Here is a 16,635-nt window from a genome sequence, read left to right as displayed (position 1 = left end):
TAAGCCCAAAAAGAGGCCCATGTTTTCTGTGGAAATATAAAGTCAATAATTCTATCTCAGCATTTTGTTCAGTCCAAACATGTCGTCTGCTGCAACCTTTTTCTCTCCCATCATCGTCTCCTTCTCTCGCTAGCTAGCTAGCGATCCACCCATCTCTCTGTCCATCTCATTATATCCATGTACCTAGACTCTCTTTTGCTAGCTAGCTATACTGCACTGCAAGCAAACTTCACAAGCTACCATAAATTAATGTTAAGTAAACATATTTTTGTTCATAGTAACTTAATTGGAGATTATAACCCAATGTGTATCAGATTGTTTATTTTCTTTGTGACTGTGTGTCATATCGACTGCATTTAGATTCGCTTACGTACAGACTGGTACTGGCGCCTGCACATTTTAATGCCGAGTGAGGGTTTGTTTTCCCTGGTAACGTTAGCTTAACTAACGTGTACAGTACATAACATAGTTAGTTTATGTTTATGTCATCATTGTTAGCAAGTTTTCAGTGCTATAGAAAATGACTAAGTTCGTATAAGGTGTAATATTATACGATATTCTCACAGGTTACGACGTTTGGAGTTTGGATGCCCTCTCACACGTAACGAGGTTCAGGCTGTGACAACCGATCAAATGACAACGTGTAGGCCTAGACTATAGCTCCTGACCAGATCAGATGACATTACAGTCAGCAAAGTGTAGCGAGCATAATGTCCGACACAGAGCCACGGGAATTAAAACACTGAATCGGCTGGCATGACGCCTCACACCTGACGAATTCAAGCTAACTGACCCTGAATTTTTTGTCAAAAAACAATCAGGAGTCCGTAGACCAATCGGATCAGTTCGGAATGTTATCTCATTCCTTACGAGTTGCGATGTTACAACCTATTGTTTTTCTTACGATTTGGTCCCAATCTGAAAAAAAAAAAAATCAGGAGCCGATGTGAGAGAAGAAAAAAAGATGACACACCATTTTTCCAGACATGGGCGTGTCTTATTACCATGCTAGGCAGTCAGTAAGGATTTTCCAGTAGTCGCTTTCGCACCACTGCGCCTGCGTTGGTTGCAAACGGGTTGCAAAAATAACAATGGTGTCACCCTGGTTTGGGCTTCATGTGCCAGTGTGCTCTAGCCAGCAGAATTCATTTAAAAACCAGCCACTGCAACAGTGCAGAGACACAGAATAGTGCACAACAAGTGACACAGAGACTGATTAAAAAGAAAAAAAAAAAAAGACAAAACCAAGTGCAGTATTTAAATCGACCATAGAATAAAGTACATTCTTCTTTTTTATATAAGAAATGGATAGCTGCATCTGCAAAATAAATAAGCAAATGAATATACAAAATAGCAATATGGTTACATATTACACAATAAGGTAATGCTACCCATTCTGAAACACTTGCAGGTATTCTTTTTAACTACTTTTAAACACTACTGATATCTTCAACTCTTTACAGGTGGTACTCAAACCAAAAGTGACATAGTATATAAAAAGAGGCCTGAATGTCTGATCTCTCAAACCATATATGAGCGGGCTCAGGCATCTGGGGAGGATGATCAGTCCCAGGAACAGGATATACTGCAAATGTAAAACAGCAAATAGGTCCAAGCGTGCACGCACTACTTCAACAATGGTGTCAAACAGAATAGACGAAAGACAAAGCCCCAGCTGAATCAAGTGCAGTAATACAGTCCTGTGGGCCTTAGCAGCTGAAAGTTTGTTTGAGGAAACAGATCTCGCAGCCACAACAATGCCAATGTATGTGTAGACGATGGTGATCCCCACTGACAGGAAGTAGATGATTGTGAATGTATTATTTATGTCTGAGTACACCTCCAGGGCAGGCATGAGTAATCTGGAGCAGAAACCCGATGTGGAGACAAGCGGTCCTGAGATCAAAAACCATATCAAGCTGGTGAAAGACTGCACTGAGCCCAGAGCCCATACAATGGCGATGGCCATGCCTGTCCTTCTGCATGTGGTGATCTCAGCATGCCTCAGCGGGAAGCAGATGGCGATGTACCGCTCCAAAGCCATCACGGCCAAGCTGAGTGGGGAGATAAGAGAGATGACACCTCCAGCAAGCACCAAAATGAGACACACTAAACCAGTGAAGTACACTCTGAAGATAGCAAAGCTATACATCAACATACAGAAGGCCAGGTTCAGGGAGTCTGCTAACAGCATGTTGGTGAACAGGATGTACCGGGAGGTCTCTCGGAAGATGGCCTTACTCCTCAGGGTGATTAGCATGACAACATTTATGTAGAGGAAGAAAAAAGACGGTGTCATGGATAGGACGGCTTTAGCTGGCACTCCCTTGTTGATATTTGAAACTGTGATGTTGCTGGTGATGGCTGTGAATATGTCTGCCATATCTGAGCAGAGCCTGATGAGAGATAATGACAGAAATTGTTGAAACTTTGCAAATAATATTGCCTTCATCTTGATATCTCAAATGGCATGCTTACCAAGGAAAAAAGGAAATTCTAACATTTGGTTTTAAAATCACAATAAAACCAAAAATGAGAAGCCATTTAGCTGTTTTCAGATACAAGTGAAAAAAGAACTGAATTTAGAAGATAAGTTATAGGCCTGTAAGAAGGAAACTTTCATGAAACAATCTGTAACACTTGCATTTACGATTACACCAGAAGATTAGTCATTCACTGAAACATCTCTTACCAAGCAAATACACTGCATGAAAAAAAGGATTGGATTTCAAAATGGATGAAAAATTCATTTACACCACAGAATTACTCACTGTGCAGAACAATTCTGTGTAGAACTCTGTCTAGGTATTTTCCTGAGCTTGAATAGAGACAGAAGGCTGTTAGGATCAGCTAACGTCCTTATATTACCCTGTATGGACCACGTGGCCTCTGGCATCATTACATCAGCACATCATAATACATGACATTAAAGCTAAAAACAGGCTCATTAGTGAAGGGCAAAAAAAATGCTCTGGATGTGTGTGTGTGTGTGTGTGTGTGTGTGTGTCTGTGTGCGTCCACATGTGTGTGCATGTGTGTGGGGTAAATGATAAGTACTTTAAATGATGATATATGGAGAAAAGTAATGGAAAGTTCAATAGGAATTTAATTTATAAGCGATAAAGGGCATATTTATTTTCTTATCTTCCCAAAATTCTAGATAATAAAATGTTATGACTTATTGCTTAAACCTGCCCTGGGGTCTCATTCATAAAATGGTCTTATGATACAATTGTATGGCAGAAAGCCATGGCTAAGTAGTGCTGCATGAAATCCCACTTTGATGTGGATATCACTGCGCCTCATTTAACAGATCAAGGTGTCTCTTTGTGGCTGGCTAACATGATCTCAGTGCAGAAATAGCAGAAGCGAAAGGTGCAAATGATGTACGCCTCCACCCTTTCTCAGTTTTCAAGAACTACAATGGGGCAGGTAATTTGAATTTGGAGATATCTCCCATACTAGGTGAAGGGGGTCAAATCTACCATACACACATTATGCATAGCCACCTGTAGGCTACAGGCCACATATCACTACCGGTAATAAATGATGCTATAATTAAATTTAAAGTGCATTTGTCATTTTCTAGATCACACAGATGGAAAGAAATTACTGTCAATTTACTGTTACCATCTATATGGAATCATTCATGTTGCTAAAAATGTGCTTCCCAGCAGTTTGCTGCTGTTCTTAGCTGCATTAACCTGTGTTCCTTATCACGGTGTGTTCCTTGTGTCCATCTTTGGGAAGAAACCACACACATATCCACATGCACTAATAACCCCTAAGACTAATAGCAGTGGTCAAATGCATTGCTCTGCTGTGAGTACTGTATTCAAATGGTCCTAATGTCTCAATAATGCCGGGATTTTCCTTATCGCACGCAGGCACCTCTGTCTCTTCTGCTCTGCTTGCTAATCCACCATTTGAACCCCCTAACAATGTTTTTTTCTTTTTTTTCATCTTCCTCAACTCTGGACACCTGCCCGGAGCTCTAGACAAGTTTGCTGAGCACCCCCCCCCGGCCCGGAGCTCCAGCCCTAGATCAGCTAGGCCAGCTGGGTACCCCCACCTCCTGCCACTGTTGATTCAGCTGTAGCACCCAGCCTCTCCCCCTGTCTGATCCTGCCACCCATTGGTGTTCCTGCCCATCTCTCTACGTGACCGGAATCACCTTTGCTTGGACTTAATTAATACTAGATTGGCTGTTTATGTATTGTAAGCCATTTCCATAACAAACCAGTGCCTGCCCGCGGCAGATGGGTTCCCCCTCTGTGTCCGTTTCTGCTCAAGGTTTCTTCCTGTTATCAGTCAGGGAGTTTTTCCTTGCCACTGTTGCCCTAGGCTTACTCTTTGGGGGCCGGTTCTCCGTAAAGCTGCTTTGTGACAAAGCTCCTTTGTTAAAAGCGCTATACAAATAAAATTGATTGACATTGATTGATAAAGGTGATTCCAACTGTACATACTGACTAGTACGTTCCAATTATAATGTGCTGCCAGAATAGCATTTCACTTCACGTACATGCACACACAGAAATTATGCTGTCAAAACATTTAATCTCAATGTTAATGTTACTGTCAATATTTAAATTAAATTTCTCAGACTGGAGGAAAGTGCTGTTCACAACAGGTGAGGTAATCTAAGGTAAGTGCCTGCACACTGACCATTCAAGGGCATGCTGATGAAGGACAGATCCATCCCAGGATTTACAACCAATGAAATTTTTTTTAAATTTTTTTTTATTTTACATTTCAACTCATGAAGTAAAATGTTATTGTCCCAGAGAGGAAAACAGAAGGTTTCGGCACAATTCATTTTAAAAAGCAGCCACAGTCACAGTGTAGAGACACAGAGCAGTGTACAGCAAAAGACATGTTAAAATAAAAACACAGGACCAAATTCAGTATTTTAGATCTACTGCAGAATAAAATATCTTCTTTTCACAAAAGAAATGGATAACAGCATCTGCAATATAAATAAGCAAATTAATATACAAAATATTACACAAATATTCCAGTTAAATATTGCTCAATAAAGTAATGGTACCCATTTTGAAACACTTGCAGGTATTTTTTTAAACTACTTTTAAACACTACTGATATCTTTAACTATTTACAGGTGGTACTGAAACCAAAAGTGACGTAGTATATAAAAAGAGGCTTGAATGTCTGATCTCTCAACCCATATATGAGCGGGCTCAGACACCTGGGGAGGATAATCAGTCCCAGGAACATGACATACTGCACGTTTACAGCAGCAAATAGGTCCAAGTGTGCACGCGCTACTGCAATAATAGGGCCAAAGAGCATGGATGAAAGACAAAGCCCCAGCTGAATCAGGTGCAGTAATACAGTCCTGTGGGCCTTAGCAGCTGAAAGTTTGTTTGAGGAAACAGATCTCGCAGCCACAACAATGCCAATGTATGTGTAGACAATGGTGATCCCCACTGACAGGAAGTAGATGATTGTGAATGTATTATTTATGTCTGAGTACACCCCCAGGCCAGGCATGAATAATCTGGAGCAGAAACCCCATGTGGAGACAAGCGGTCCTGAGATCAAAAACCATATCAAGCTGGTGAAAGACTGCACTGAGCCCAGAGCCCATACAATGGCGATGGCCATGCCTGTCCTTCTGCATGTGGTGATCTCAGCATGCCTCAGCGGGAAGCAGATGGCGATGTACCGCTCCAAAGCCATCACGGCCAAGCTGAGTGGGGAGATAAGAGAGATGACACCTCCAGCAAGCACCAAAATGAGACACACTAAACCAGTGAAGTATACTCTGAAGATAGCAAAGCTATACATCAACATACAGAAGGCCAGGTTCAGGGAGTCTGCTAACAGCATGTTGGTGAACAGGATGTACCGGGAGGTCTCTCGGAAGATGGCCTTACTCCTCAGGGTGATTAGCATGACAACATTTATGTAGAGGAAGAAAAAAGACGGTGTCATGGATAGGACGGCTTTAGCTGGTAGCCCCTCGTTGGAAACTGTGATGTTGCTGGTGATGATTGTGATATTTGCCATATTTGAGCTGAACCTGATGAGAGATAATAACAAAAAAATTTTGAAACTTTGGAGGTTGCCTTCACCCTGATATCTCAAATGGTATGCTTACCAAGGACAAAAGGAAATTTTAACTTGGTTTTAGAATCACTATAAAACAGATAGTGAGAATCCATCTTAGCTGTTCAGATACAAGTGAAAAATAGAAGAGAAGTTTTAGGTATCACTGGGTATAGTCAGCTAAATAATTGTCAGTCAGTGTCAGAAACTTTAATGAAACAATCTGTACAGTAACACCTGCATTTACAGTTACATTAGAAGATTAGTAATTCACTGAAACATCTTTTACCAAATAAATACACTGCATGAAAAAAGAAGTATATTTACAACACAGAATTACTCACTGTGCATAAAAATTCTGCGTTGAACTCTGTCCAGTTATCTTCCTGAGCTTGAGTAGAGACAGAAGGCTGCTAGGATCTGCTAACGTCCTTATATTACCCTGTATGGACCATGTGGCCTCTGGCATGATTATGTCAACACATCATACCACATGGTATCACATGCTAAAAACAGAGCTCATTAGTGAAGGCGCAAGAAATTGCTCTGGATTAGTGTGTGTGTGTGTGTGTGTAATAAACCGAGAAACACAAGGAAACACAGGAATAAGGCACAAGAGGCAAGAAATACGAAGGGCTGGGAAAGGTCACACAATGACTCAGTGGGAAACACTGGAGAAACAGAACTAAGTACACTTAGTGTATTTAAATTTAGACAATGACTAAATGAGCAGACTAGTGCAGACTAACAAGAATTTATAGTCTAATAATTACATGCTGTACCTCAACAAAAACACATTTTCAATGTACAAAGATGCCAAGTTACTTGCGCATACAAAGAACAGTCTACAATAAGCCATTAATTAAAGCTTGCAAAATCTAGGCCTGTCATTAGAAATATTGATGTCAATGGTGAGGCCAAGTTACAACCAATAATACTGGGTATCTTAGCTCACAAACTATACAGTTTGGGGCTTGATTTTGAGAATGTGTGAAATTGAGATGTGTGTGAATTCTGTCTGTTTACATGAGGTCAGAAGGTACAGAATTTCATGTTCTTAAATGTTCAGGAAACAGAAATCTGAATTATTTGGTGTTGTGTTGTTTTAATACTTTTTTGCATTCACAAACAGCTGAGAAATATTTTTAAATGATTCTTGCAAAAAAAAAAAAAAAAAAATGTATATAAGCCTGTGCCAAAACTGGCTTGCTTTCCCCCTAGGCCAAACGCCAGGTTTTCAGTGGACAGGGTTAACTGGGTATTTGTTATGTAACAAATCCTAAAGTTCAGTGAAATCTTTTCTACTTCTATGTAATAATGTAAATGACGCTCTTGCCACTTTTATGTGGGTAAGGCATGCTAAGTTGAACATGCCTAAGCATTGCCCCTTCACTGGTTGCAGAGAAAGCAATACGCTTTTTAATTTTCCCAAAAACTAAGGGACCTACAAGAAATGGTTTTATTTCTGGAGCCCACGGGCACTACAATATTACAAGAACCCGTACGGTTAGTCTGGTAAGAAACTGAAGGACAGTGCGGTACCATCGGTGTTCCCAAGGAGTGCTAGTCTGAAAAGATATTATAACGTAGCTGATTTCAACTAAGCTGTTTTAAACTAATGTTATAATGATAACTGCTTTAAACTAACATTAACTTAGCAGCTTTTAACTAAGCTGCTTACATTATCTAACTTTATTATGATAGCATAATAATGTTAGTTAAAAGCAGCCAAGTTATCATAAGGTTACCTTGCTAGCTAACATTGTTTCTTTTATGTGATGTGTAACGTTGCTCACTGTGCAGTTACATGTCACCATCTACTTTAGTACAATAGATGGCTATCTAGATCGTGACTTTTGCCTTGTGTTTATGCTGATCAACGTGTGACAATTGCTCCTGTGTGTTATATTGCCTGCCATAGCATCCTATGTTTTTTTTAACCTTCAGTTAAGAATGTTAAATTCATCACAGATTTTTTTACAGTAGAAGTCATCAAATGCAATTGTCTTGTACATTGCAATAGGCTTGTACATTACATTACACTGCTGTATAGATTAAATCATTGTTTTAAATAAAATCATCTTAAATGTTTTGCCCACCTTTTTATGTGTGAATGTTAAACTATTCTTTGTGAAAACAATCAACTACAGGCTGTTGTCCTAAAAGTGAAGCAGCTCACAGAAGACAGATCTTCAATTTAGTTTCTAGTGTTCCCCCTTCACCCCTTGTCTCCTAGTATCAATTGTTTGCCCCTCTGGCTCCATTCTGCTCCTTCTAAGGTTCTGTAGATTCATTATTAATCACCTGTCACAGAGTAAGGCTCAACTATTTTTGGAGTGGTGACGTGACACGGTGGCCTGATGTCACATGGTCATCTGCATGGTTGATAAGAGGACGATGGCTATCACCTCTCACAAACTTATTTCTTCCTTTATTCTCTCCAGCTAAAGGATTCCCTTTCTTCCCTTACAGGTTGTTTCAATGACCATGAACCTTTAGTTCACAGTGAGTATTTTTCCATACAAATTCAGTCAATGAAGTTTTGCTTAAAAAAAAAGAAGTAAGTTTCAATAAGTGCTTTATGTGGTTTTATGTGATGTTTTTATTTGTGATTTTTGATCCAAGGTATACGGTAAATAAAGTAAAAAAGAAGTCAAGAGTTTTGTCAACGGTTATTGGTAATAGTAGTACAATAATAATAATAATAATAATTATTATTATTATTATTATTATTATAATAGGATAGCCTTTATAAAGCACATTTCATTTCAGGACGTCAAATTGCTTTTTCATGAAGGGATGGAATCTCTAGTCATTCATCACCAAACAATGGTATAGGTTCTGTAATTACCTTATATTGACCTTTTATATATACTGGCTTTTAAATATACTTTTATGTATATTTTGACATTTTTATCATGCTAAACTGTCCATAGTGTTCAAGCAGTTTTTTTTATATTTGTCTGGGAACACAGTAAATCACAGTGTTTGTCTATATAGATATCATATTAAAGAAAAACAAGAAATTTGGTACTAGGAAGTATCATGTTTCTTTTATTCTTTCCCCCAGACGCAACATGTCAAGCTCTACTTATTTGTATACTAACATCACTACAGAGAACAGGGGGGTGCCTGTTAAAGCAGTACTTTCCATGACACCAACTTTCTTCTTCCTGTACGTCAACATTGTCATGCTGTTTACCCTGAGGTGTAAGGTCATCTTCCGAGAGACCTCCCGCTACATCTTGTTCGCCAACATGCTCTTTGTGGACACTCTGAGCCTCCTTATCTGTGTATTTCTGTACATCCTAGCTGTGGGAAGATTGTACTTCAGTGGCATTGCATGCCTGGTTGTGGTGGTTTCTGCAGGCGCCCTCATGCGTATCTCCCCACTCAACCTGGCTATGATGTCTCTGGAGCGGTATGTTGCCATCTGCTTTCCTTTGAGGCATGTTGAGGTTATCACATGCTGGAGGACGGGCGGGGCCATTATTGTTATGTGGGTGGTGGGCTCACTGAATTCTTTTGCTGATCTTTTAACTTTTGTGATGGCCGGATCCAATTTCGGCTCCACATGGGGCTTCTGTTCAAGAAACCTGGTGTTTCCGCTGAAAGTGTACAATCAAATAAATACGGCCTTCTCAGTCATTTATTTCCTAATGGTGGGGGTAATCATTATTTACACATACATCAGCATCACCATGGTAGCCAAGTCTGCCACTTCAGACAAAATTTCTGCCACAAAGGCTAATAAGACAGTGCTGCTGCACCTGTTTCAGTTAGGGATATATCTTGCATCCTTATTACATGAGCCGTTACTTATCGTTGCATTTATGTACATGGACAGGATCTCTTTCTTAAACGTACAATATGTCCTGTTCGTGACACTGCTCATCTTCCCAAGATGCCTCAGTCCTCTTATCTATGGGCTAAGAGATCAGATTTTCAGTCCCATTTTCCTATATAATTTCACATTCAGCTTCAGAGGCACAGTCAAGCCAGTTATGAGTGCATAGGTACAAAATTTCCAAAATAATGTAAGATAATGTCTTGTCAATATTTTTTTACAGTGCATATTTGAAATACAGTGTAAATAACAAGCAGTTGATGGATTGATTGACTGACTGGTTGACTATGTACTGACTCAATGACATTTCTTCCAATGCTTTTCATTTTGCATACTATAATATAATAAAACATCAGCACCAGCATTCCCTCAAATGCTTATGCATGCTTTTCTATATATTTATATGACATTATATGTTGACTGATGCACCCTTGTGGTACATTGAATTAGACATAATTAGTGCAAGTTGTCCCCAGCACACACATGTATAGGAACATAAAAATCACAGTTCTCACATGCATTATAACAAACAAGTAGTTGCCAAAGATGAATTCTTCAATCCAAGTTGATTGTTACACTGATGACACTATTCTGTTAACCTATGCTGCCTCCTTCTCTCAAGTCATTAAGGACTTTTATGAGTCATTTAATTGCAAACTGAACTGTATGATCTTAAACTGGTTTTAACTGCTGGTGAAACCAAAGTCATGTATTTTTCAAGGTCAGACTCCAAATGTCAAACTTCTGATCCCATTTTAAATGTTAATAGTACCCCATACAAATATCTCTGGTTGGATGAAAAAATTGTCCTTTGAGAGTCATGTTGATTCTTCAGTGAAAAAAAGTCAAGCTTATTTATTAAAAATTAAAAGAGAGGTTATTTTAGAAACAAAGCAAAAAGGAAACTGCTTGTAGCCACTTATAAGTGATTGATTATGGTAATGTTCTGTGTATGCAAGCATCATCTAAAACATTGCATAGACTGGATACTGTTTTTCAAAGTACACTCCATTCTATCTAATGATAAACATCTTACCCCCCACTGTAACATTTATGAGTTCATTTCCTGAGCCATTGTAGATGGTCTCACTGGCACATCTTTGCTTACAAAGGCCTTATTGATAAGCTTCTGCTCTATCTTCGGAGATTTTAACAGGTCCACATCTAAGCATAATTTAAAATAGCTAATCCATTCATTAAAAACTGTTACTTGTTTTATATAAAGCTGATGTGTTGTCCATTTGTTTTCTTTCTTTTGTTTTCCATTTTCATAACTTACTGTAATGTTTATTTGCACCATTTCGATATTGCGTCTACTAATGTTTGCTTGTCTGTTGCAGGGCACCTCTGAAAAATTCACCTTGGTGTAAATAGGAGCTCTCTGTATAAATAAAAATGTACAAAAATTAAAAAATGAACTCTTTTTACTATTCTTCTATGAATATATATTACAGTATATATTTTTGTGGGGATATATTTGAGCCAAAACTGCATGTATCATTTGCAATAAAGAATGTGTTTTTGTTTGTTTGTTTGTTAGTTATCTTAAACAGAAATAAAATTACATTTTACAAAAGTACATTTTATTTAAAAATAGAAATAAAAAACTTATGCAAATAAACTTTATACAAATAAAGTTTTATTGAAGTTTGAAAATGTTGATAAATTCAATTTTTCAGTCCTATGTTTTGGCTCCACTCAAAGAGCAACTACAACTGCAACCATGGAGAGAGAGTGCAGAGAGGGTGGTCACTGGTTCGGGTGCCAAAGTTAAAACATTACCGAGCAAATAACATGGATGATGCACAGAACTGAATCTGATGTAAGCAGGAGACCGGGAAATGGCATTCTCTGTGAAGCTCTCATACTCCAGTGGTTACCCAAGGTATTGCAGTTTAGTAAGCTACTGGTGCCAAAAGGAAAACTACTCTATGAAGCCCATTCAAAACTAAAAGTTAACCCTGGCCAAATTATACTGTTTTGGACCAATCCCAGTTCTAGAATGCTGTGATTAGGGAGGTAGTCACAGATTTGGCGGGAAGGGGGACGTTTTATTCAGGGCACAGTGTGTGCCATACAGTTTGCAGGTTTTTTTCATCCTTTGTATGCTTCAGTGTGTATTATATACAAGGGGGCAATTACTTGCGTGATATGACTGTTTGATACTTCTTTCATTTAATAAATTAAATAAGAATTTTTAAAATGTGTTTCGCTTTGTCAAATATTACATTTTGTTTAAAGATCTGAAACCATTCAGTGAGACAAATATTCAATAATGGAGGAAATCAGACACTGTACTGTGCTAAAAAACGAGCCCTATAAAAGCAGTGATAAAACATACTGTCACATCTATACCAATCCGTCAATGCAAACTAGGTAGTTGTTATTATTATTGTTATCAATATGTTATGTGCATATGTTTTTAGAATTTGTACTTTGGTTCTTGGTTACCGTAGCTAACCTGCCCTGTTGTGTTACTTGCCTCCAGCCTGGGAATGTTGTTTACACTATCCAGATTGTTTTACTGGATAGGATTGGTTCGCTGTGAAGTAACTTACAGCGAGGTAGGCAGATTTATTTTTTATTTATTTTTTTTATTGTAGCTAGATCTTTGTGTTAGTGATTCGATTGTAGCTCCTAATATGACAAAATAAGCAGCTGCAAGATTATTGCAAGATTGCAGCTGCAAGATTATTATGCAAGGTTCGGGGATCTCCTACATGCCATGTGTCAACAGCAGATGCAGCTGTTTCACATTTTTCACAATAATATTGTAATTTTAGCTACTTCAAATTAGCATACTGTTTATCCATTAAAAGCTTTGCTTAACTGTATTCATACTACCAATGTTTTTTTCTTGATTTGGCTTTGGACTCTACAATTATAGATTTTGAATCAAACAATTTGCGTGTGATTGAAGTAGGCATTCTCAGCTTTTATATAACGGTATTTTTATACATTTTGGTTTCACTATGTAGAAATTACAGCACTCATAGTCATTGCATTTCAGGACATCATCTTGTTTGGGACCAATGGTGTCACAGGTGTTTCTGATTATTCAGATGTGTTCAATTTTTTCCTTAGTAGGTTCCATGGCCGAGCAGCCACACACAAGCCTAAGATCACCATGTGCAATGCCAAGCGTTGGCTGAGTGGTGTAAAGCACATCACCATTGCACTCTGGAGCAGTGGAAAACCACTGCATAGTTTTGGCTAGGCCCCTTAGTTCCAGTGAAGGAAAATCTTAATGCTATAGAATACAATGACATTCTAGAGAAGTGTGCTTCTAACATTGTGACAATAGCTTGGGAAGGCCCTTTTTCAGCATGACAATGTGCAAAGTGACGTCCATAAATGGTTTGCCGAGTTTGGTGTGGAAGAACTATCACGGAACCCTGACCTCACATTGAACACCTTGGGACTGCGAGCCAGGCCTTATCGCCAACATCAGTCCCCGACCTTACTAATGCTCTTTTGGCTGAATGGAAGCGAATCCCTGCAGCCATGATCCAAAATCTAGTGGAAAGCCTTCCCAGAACTGTGGGAGGGGGACAACTCCATATTAATGTCCAAGGTTTTGGAATGAGATGTTTAGCAAGCACATATGGGTGCGATGTTTGGGTGTCCATATACTTTTAGCCATATAGAGTAGTTATTGATCTAAGGGTGAATTCACACCATGCAAGAGTTGGCTGTGTGTGTGTGTGTGTATGTGTGTGTGTAAAAGACATTGTTCCATTACACTGATTGGAGGTATTTACATCACTGGTAAAAGAGCACCCGTCTTTCTAAATATAAAGCTCAAACTAGTGGTATCTAAGCAGGAGAAAGAAAGCCAAGTCAAGTCAAGTTTATTTATAAAGCACATTTAAAAACAACAGAAGTTGACCAAAGTACTGTACAATGAAAATTTTAAAGATGCATAAATAAATAAATAAATACAATACACAAAAACACGACACATGCCAAGCATTAAGTTTCATACGCCAAAATAAACAGGTGTGTCTTTATACGGGACTGAAAAGAGTCAATGGAGGGGAAGACCTAATAGAGAATGGTAGACTATTCCAGAGCCTTGGGGCAGCATTGGAGAAGTCTCCAAACTATTTTGATACATTGTCGCAAGGACCTATATTTTGCTTGGAGCTACAAGTGAATAATCCCAGCAAGAGCCAGAGAGGCAGGAATAAAAAATAAATAGTATATTCGGTATAAAAGTGAGCGTTTTATTAATGGTTAAGTATGAGCAAATAACTTGAATGACTGTTAAACTGGCAAGTTTGATTAATTTTGTTGTATTGACTCAAATATATGGATTCATTTTAAATGATCAAACTTCCCAACACAAGTGGTGGTACAGTGGGTAGCACTGTCGCCTCACAGCAAGAAGGTTGTAGGTTTGAATTTTGGCTTGGGCCTTTTCGGGTGAAGTTTGGTTGTTCTCCCCACATCTGTGTGGGTTTCCTCTAGGTACTCCAGTTTCCTCCCACAGTCCAAAGACATGTAGATAGGCTAATTGGAGACTCTAAATTGCCATAGGTTGATGTGTATTCCTGCCACTTGCCCAATGCACAATGGGATAGGCTCCAGCACCCCTTGTGACCCTGCCCAGAATAAGAGGGTATAGATAATCGATGGATGGATGGAAACTTCCCAACACTATCCCAAACAGTTGATTTTGGTTAGCCTATGTCTCTGATTTTTTTTCTTATTTCTCAGCCTCATAATGGCTTCCTTGACTTTCAGTGGCACAACTCTGGTTCTCATGTTGACAAATGCCAGAGACCTGCGGTTCCAGGTCCAGAGACCCAGAGACCAGAGACCTGCAGTTGATATAGCTAACCTTTGCACTGGAAATCACTTTAAGTATATCATATTTCATTTATTTGAAAGGATTTTCAAATTCAGTCATGATTGGCATTTGATTATCTGGCATACTGACAGTTGGCTGTTCCAAACCATGAGTGAAACCAAACCTCTGAACAAGAACCTTGCAGAACAACTAATTTCCAGCTGAAACAGACACAATCCATGGTGTTAGGTGGTGTTCTAATGCAAATTTGAGCTTTTACTTGTCAAATTTCCAAAAAACATAATCTGTGTTCTAGGCATTATACAAATTTTGCTAAGTGTTTGTCTTAATCATAAAAAGAGGAGGGTGTGGGTAATGTATAGATATACTCAGACATGAGCTGTCATGAAACCTTGCCCATGAAAACACTGTCTTCAGCACATCACTGAATCCTAGCAGAAGCCTGCAGCCTATAAGCCTGTAACCTCTAACCCGAACACCCCGAAGCACAAGAAACTGGAAACAAGCAGGGGGACAATTAAATCCAGAACTCCATTCCCTGTGAGTGGCCCATTAATATTTAATGAGAGGGTTAATGATGGGGCTGGGGAGCGATGCAGAACCAAAACATTTTAATGGCACTCTCGAGCTTTTTCAGTGGGGCCACCTTACTCCTCATATGACATGCGACCATCCACAGAGTAGGGACCAGTTTACTCTGCCGCAATGTTCCTGCTCCTGTTACATCACCTGCTCAAATGCACAACACTGAAATCCTCCATTTAATGGGCTGACAAAAGCCCTTTGCCTCTAGGCCCTTTATTAAAGCGATGACAATGCACAAATTCATATGAATTTTAAGTTTTCAAATTGGAAAGTTGTAGTTATGCCAAGCTGAATTTGCCTTCAATCAACCACCAATCATTTCAAATTTATCTATAATACACATTTCATAGAACTGAATGCAGTGTAATGCAACTGAATGCAGTGGAGCACAATTTAAAATGAATTAAAATACACACTAAACGAAACTAAATAAAATGAACATGTCACTCATAACACATTGCACTGATGAATTAGGACATGTTAAACTCACCTGAAATTAAACAATTAATATGAGGTTAAAGTGCAGACTGGCAGCTTTAATTTGAGGGTATTTGGATGGGGAAAATGGGTGCAATGTAAATGCTATGTAAAAGTTGTGAAAGTAGCTCAGGATAAGTAAGTAGCTCTGCTAAATGCCTGTAATGTAATATTATTACAGCCCTTTTTATACATAGTTCCCCCATTTTAAGGGAAAATTGGCTGCTCAGCTGTTTCTTGGCAGGCTGTGTGTAGTTGCATCATTAGTTTATGGGCAAAAAGGCTAACAAAAGGTCTTGAGTTGATTCTGTGATTTTGACTTGATTTCACCAATGAAGCAACTGATTAACAAACTATTATAATATTGGTCTAAACACGCTAAACAACTTTACTCACTACAGTAATAAAGCAGAATGAGGTCTCTATTTTCCAGCTGGTGCATGGTGTGTAGTGCGAGCCATCACCAGGTCGAAATAAGGGTCATGTATGAAATGCACATAGTAAGTTCAGTCACAAAACTCATGATCGGCCTCAGCAACCACATGTTCTCATACTCAACCAATCACATACACACAATACTACATGTTCTCATACTCAACCAATCACATACACACATCACTGCATGTTCTCATACTCAGCCTATGACATGCACGCATCACTACTGGAGTGCCTAAATTGACAAACAGTCCTCTCTCATGCTGCTTTTTGCCTGTGCTGCGCTTTGTAAGCTCCACTGCTGCTGCTCACAGGATTCTTGCTCTAACAAATGCTGCCCAAAGGATTACAGAATAGTCTGCAATTTGGGCCTGCGTGCCTGGTCAGACCCGGACTATGGCGCAAGTCA

The 16,635-nt window shown here is 39.0% G+C and overlaps 3 protein-coding genes across 3 annotated transcripts; 1 reads left to right on the top strand and 2 right to left on the bottom strand.

Moving 5' to 3' along the window:
* Positions 1-1,403: 1,403 nt before the first annotated feature.
* On the bottom strand, positions 1,404-2,383 carry LOC135262554 (odorant receptor 131-2-like). The gene has a single exon (XM_064349566.1). The coding sequence runs from the start codon at positions 2,381-2,383 to the stop codon at positions 1,421-1,423; it is 963 nt and encodes a 320-aa protein (XP_064205636.1). The 3' UTR covers positions 1,404-1,420.
* A 2,334-nt stretch (positions 2,384-4,717) lies between these two features.
* LOC135262397 (odorant receptor 131-2-like) lies at positions 4,718-6,037 on the bottom strand. The gene has a single exon (XM_064349432.1). The coding sequence runs from the start codon at positions 6,028-6,030 to the stop codon at positions 5,110-5,112; it is 921 nt and encodes a 306-aa protein (XP_064205502.1). The 5' UTR covers positions 6,031-6,037; the 3' UTR covers positions 4,718-5,109.
* A 2,396-nt stretch (positions 6,038-8,433) lies between these two features.
* On the top strand, positions 8,434-10,652 carry LOC135262396 (odorant receptor 131-2-like). Its single transcript, XM_064349431.1, has 2 exons — positions 8,434-8,574; positions 9,140-10,652. The coding sequence occupies exon 2, from the start codon at positions 9,147-9,149 to the stop codon at positions 10,083-10,085; it is 939 nt and encodes a 312-aa protein (XP_064205501.1). The 5' UTR covers positions 8,434-8,574; positions 9,140-9,146; the 3' UTR covers positions 10,086-10,652.
* Positions 10,653-16,635: the final 5,983 nt, after the last annotated feature.

This window comes from Anguilla rostrata, chromosome 9, assembly GCF_018555375.3.
Source record: "Anguilla rostrata isolate EN2019 chromosome 9, ASM1855537v3, whole genome shotgun sequence".
Lineage (NCBI taxonomy): Eukaryota > Metazoa > Chordata > Actinopteri > Anguilliformes > Anguillidae > Anguilla > Anguilla rostrata.
This window is presented reverse-complemented; position numbering and strand designations above follow the sequence as displayed.

Bases quoted from the DNA above. Each gene is read 5' to 3' on its own strand.
- LOC135262396 (XM_064349431.1), top strand. From the start codon at position 9,147: ATGTCAAGCTCTACTTATTTGTATACTAACATCACTACAGAGAACAGG.
- LOC135262554 (XM_064349566.1), bottom strand. From the start codon at position 2,383: ATGGCAGACATATTCACAGCCATCACCAGCAACATCACAGTTTCAAAT.
- LOC135262397 (XM_064349432.1), bottom strand. From the start codon at position 6,030: ATGGCAAATATCACAATCATCACCAGCAACATCACAGTTTCCAACGAG.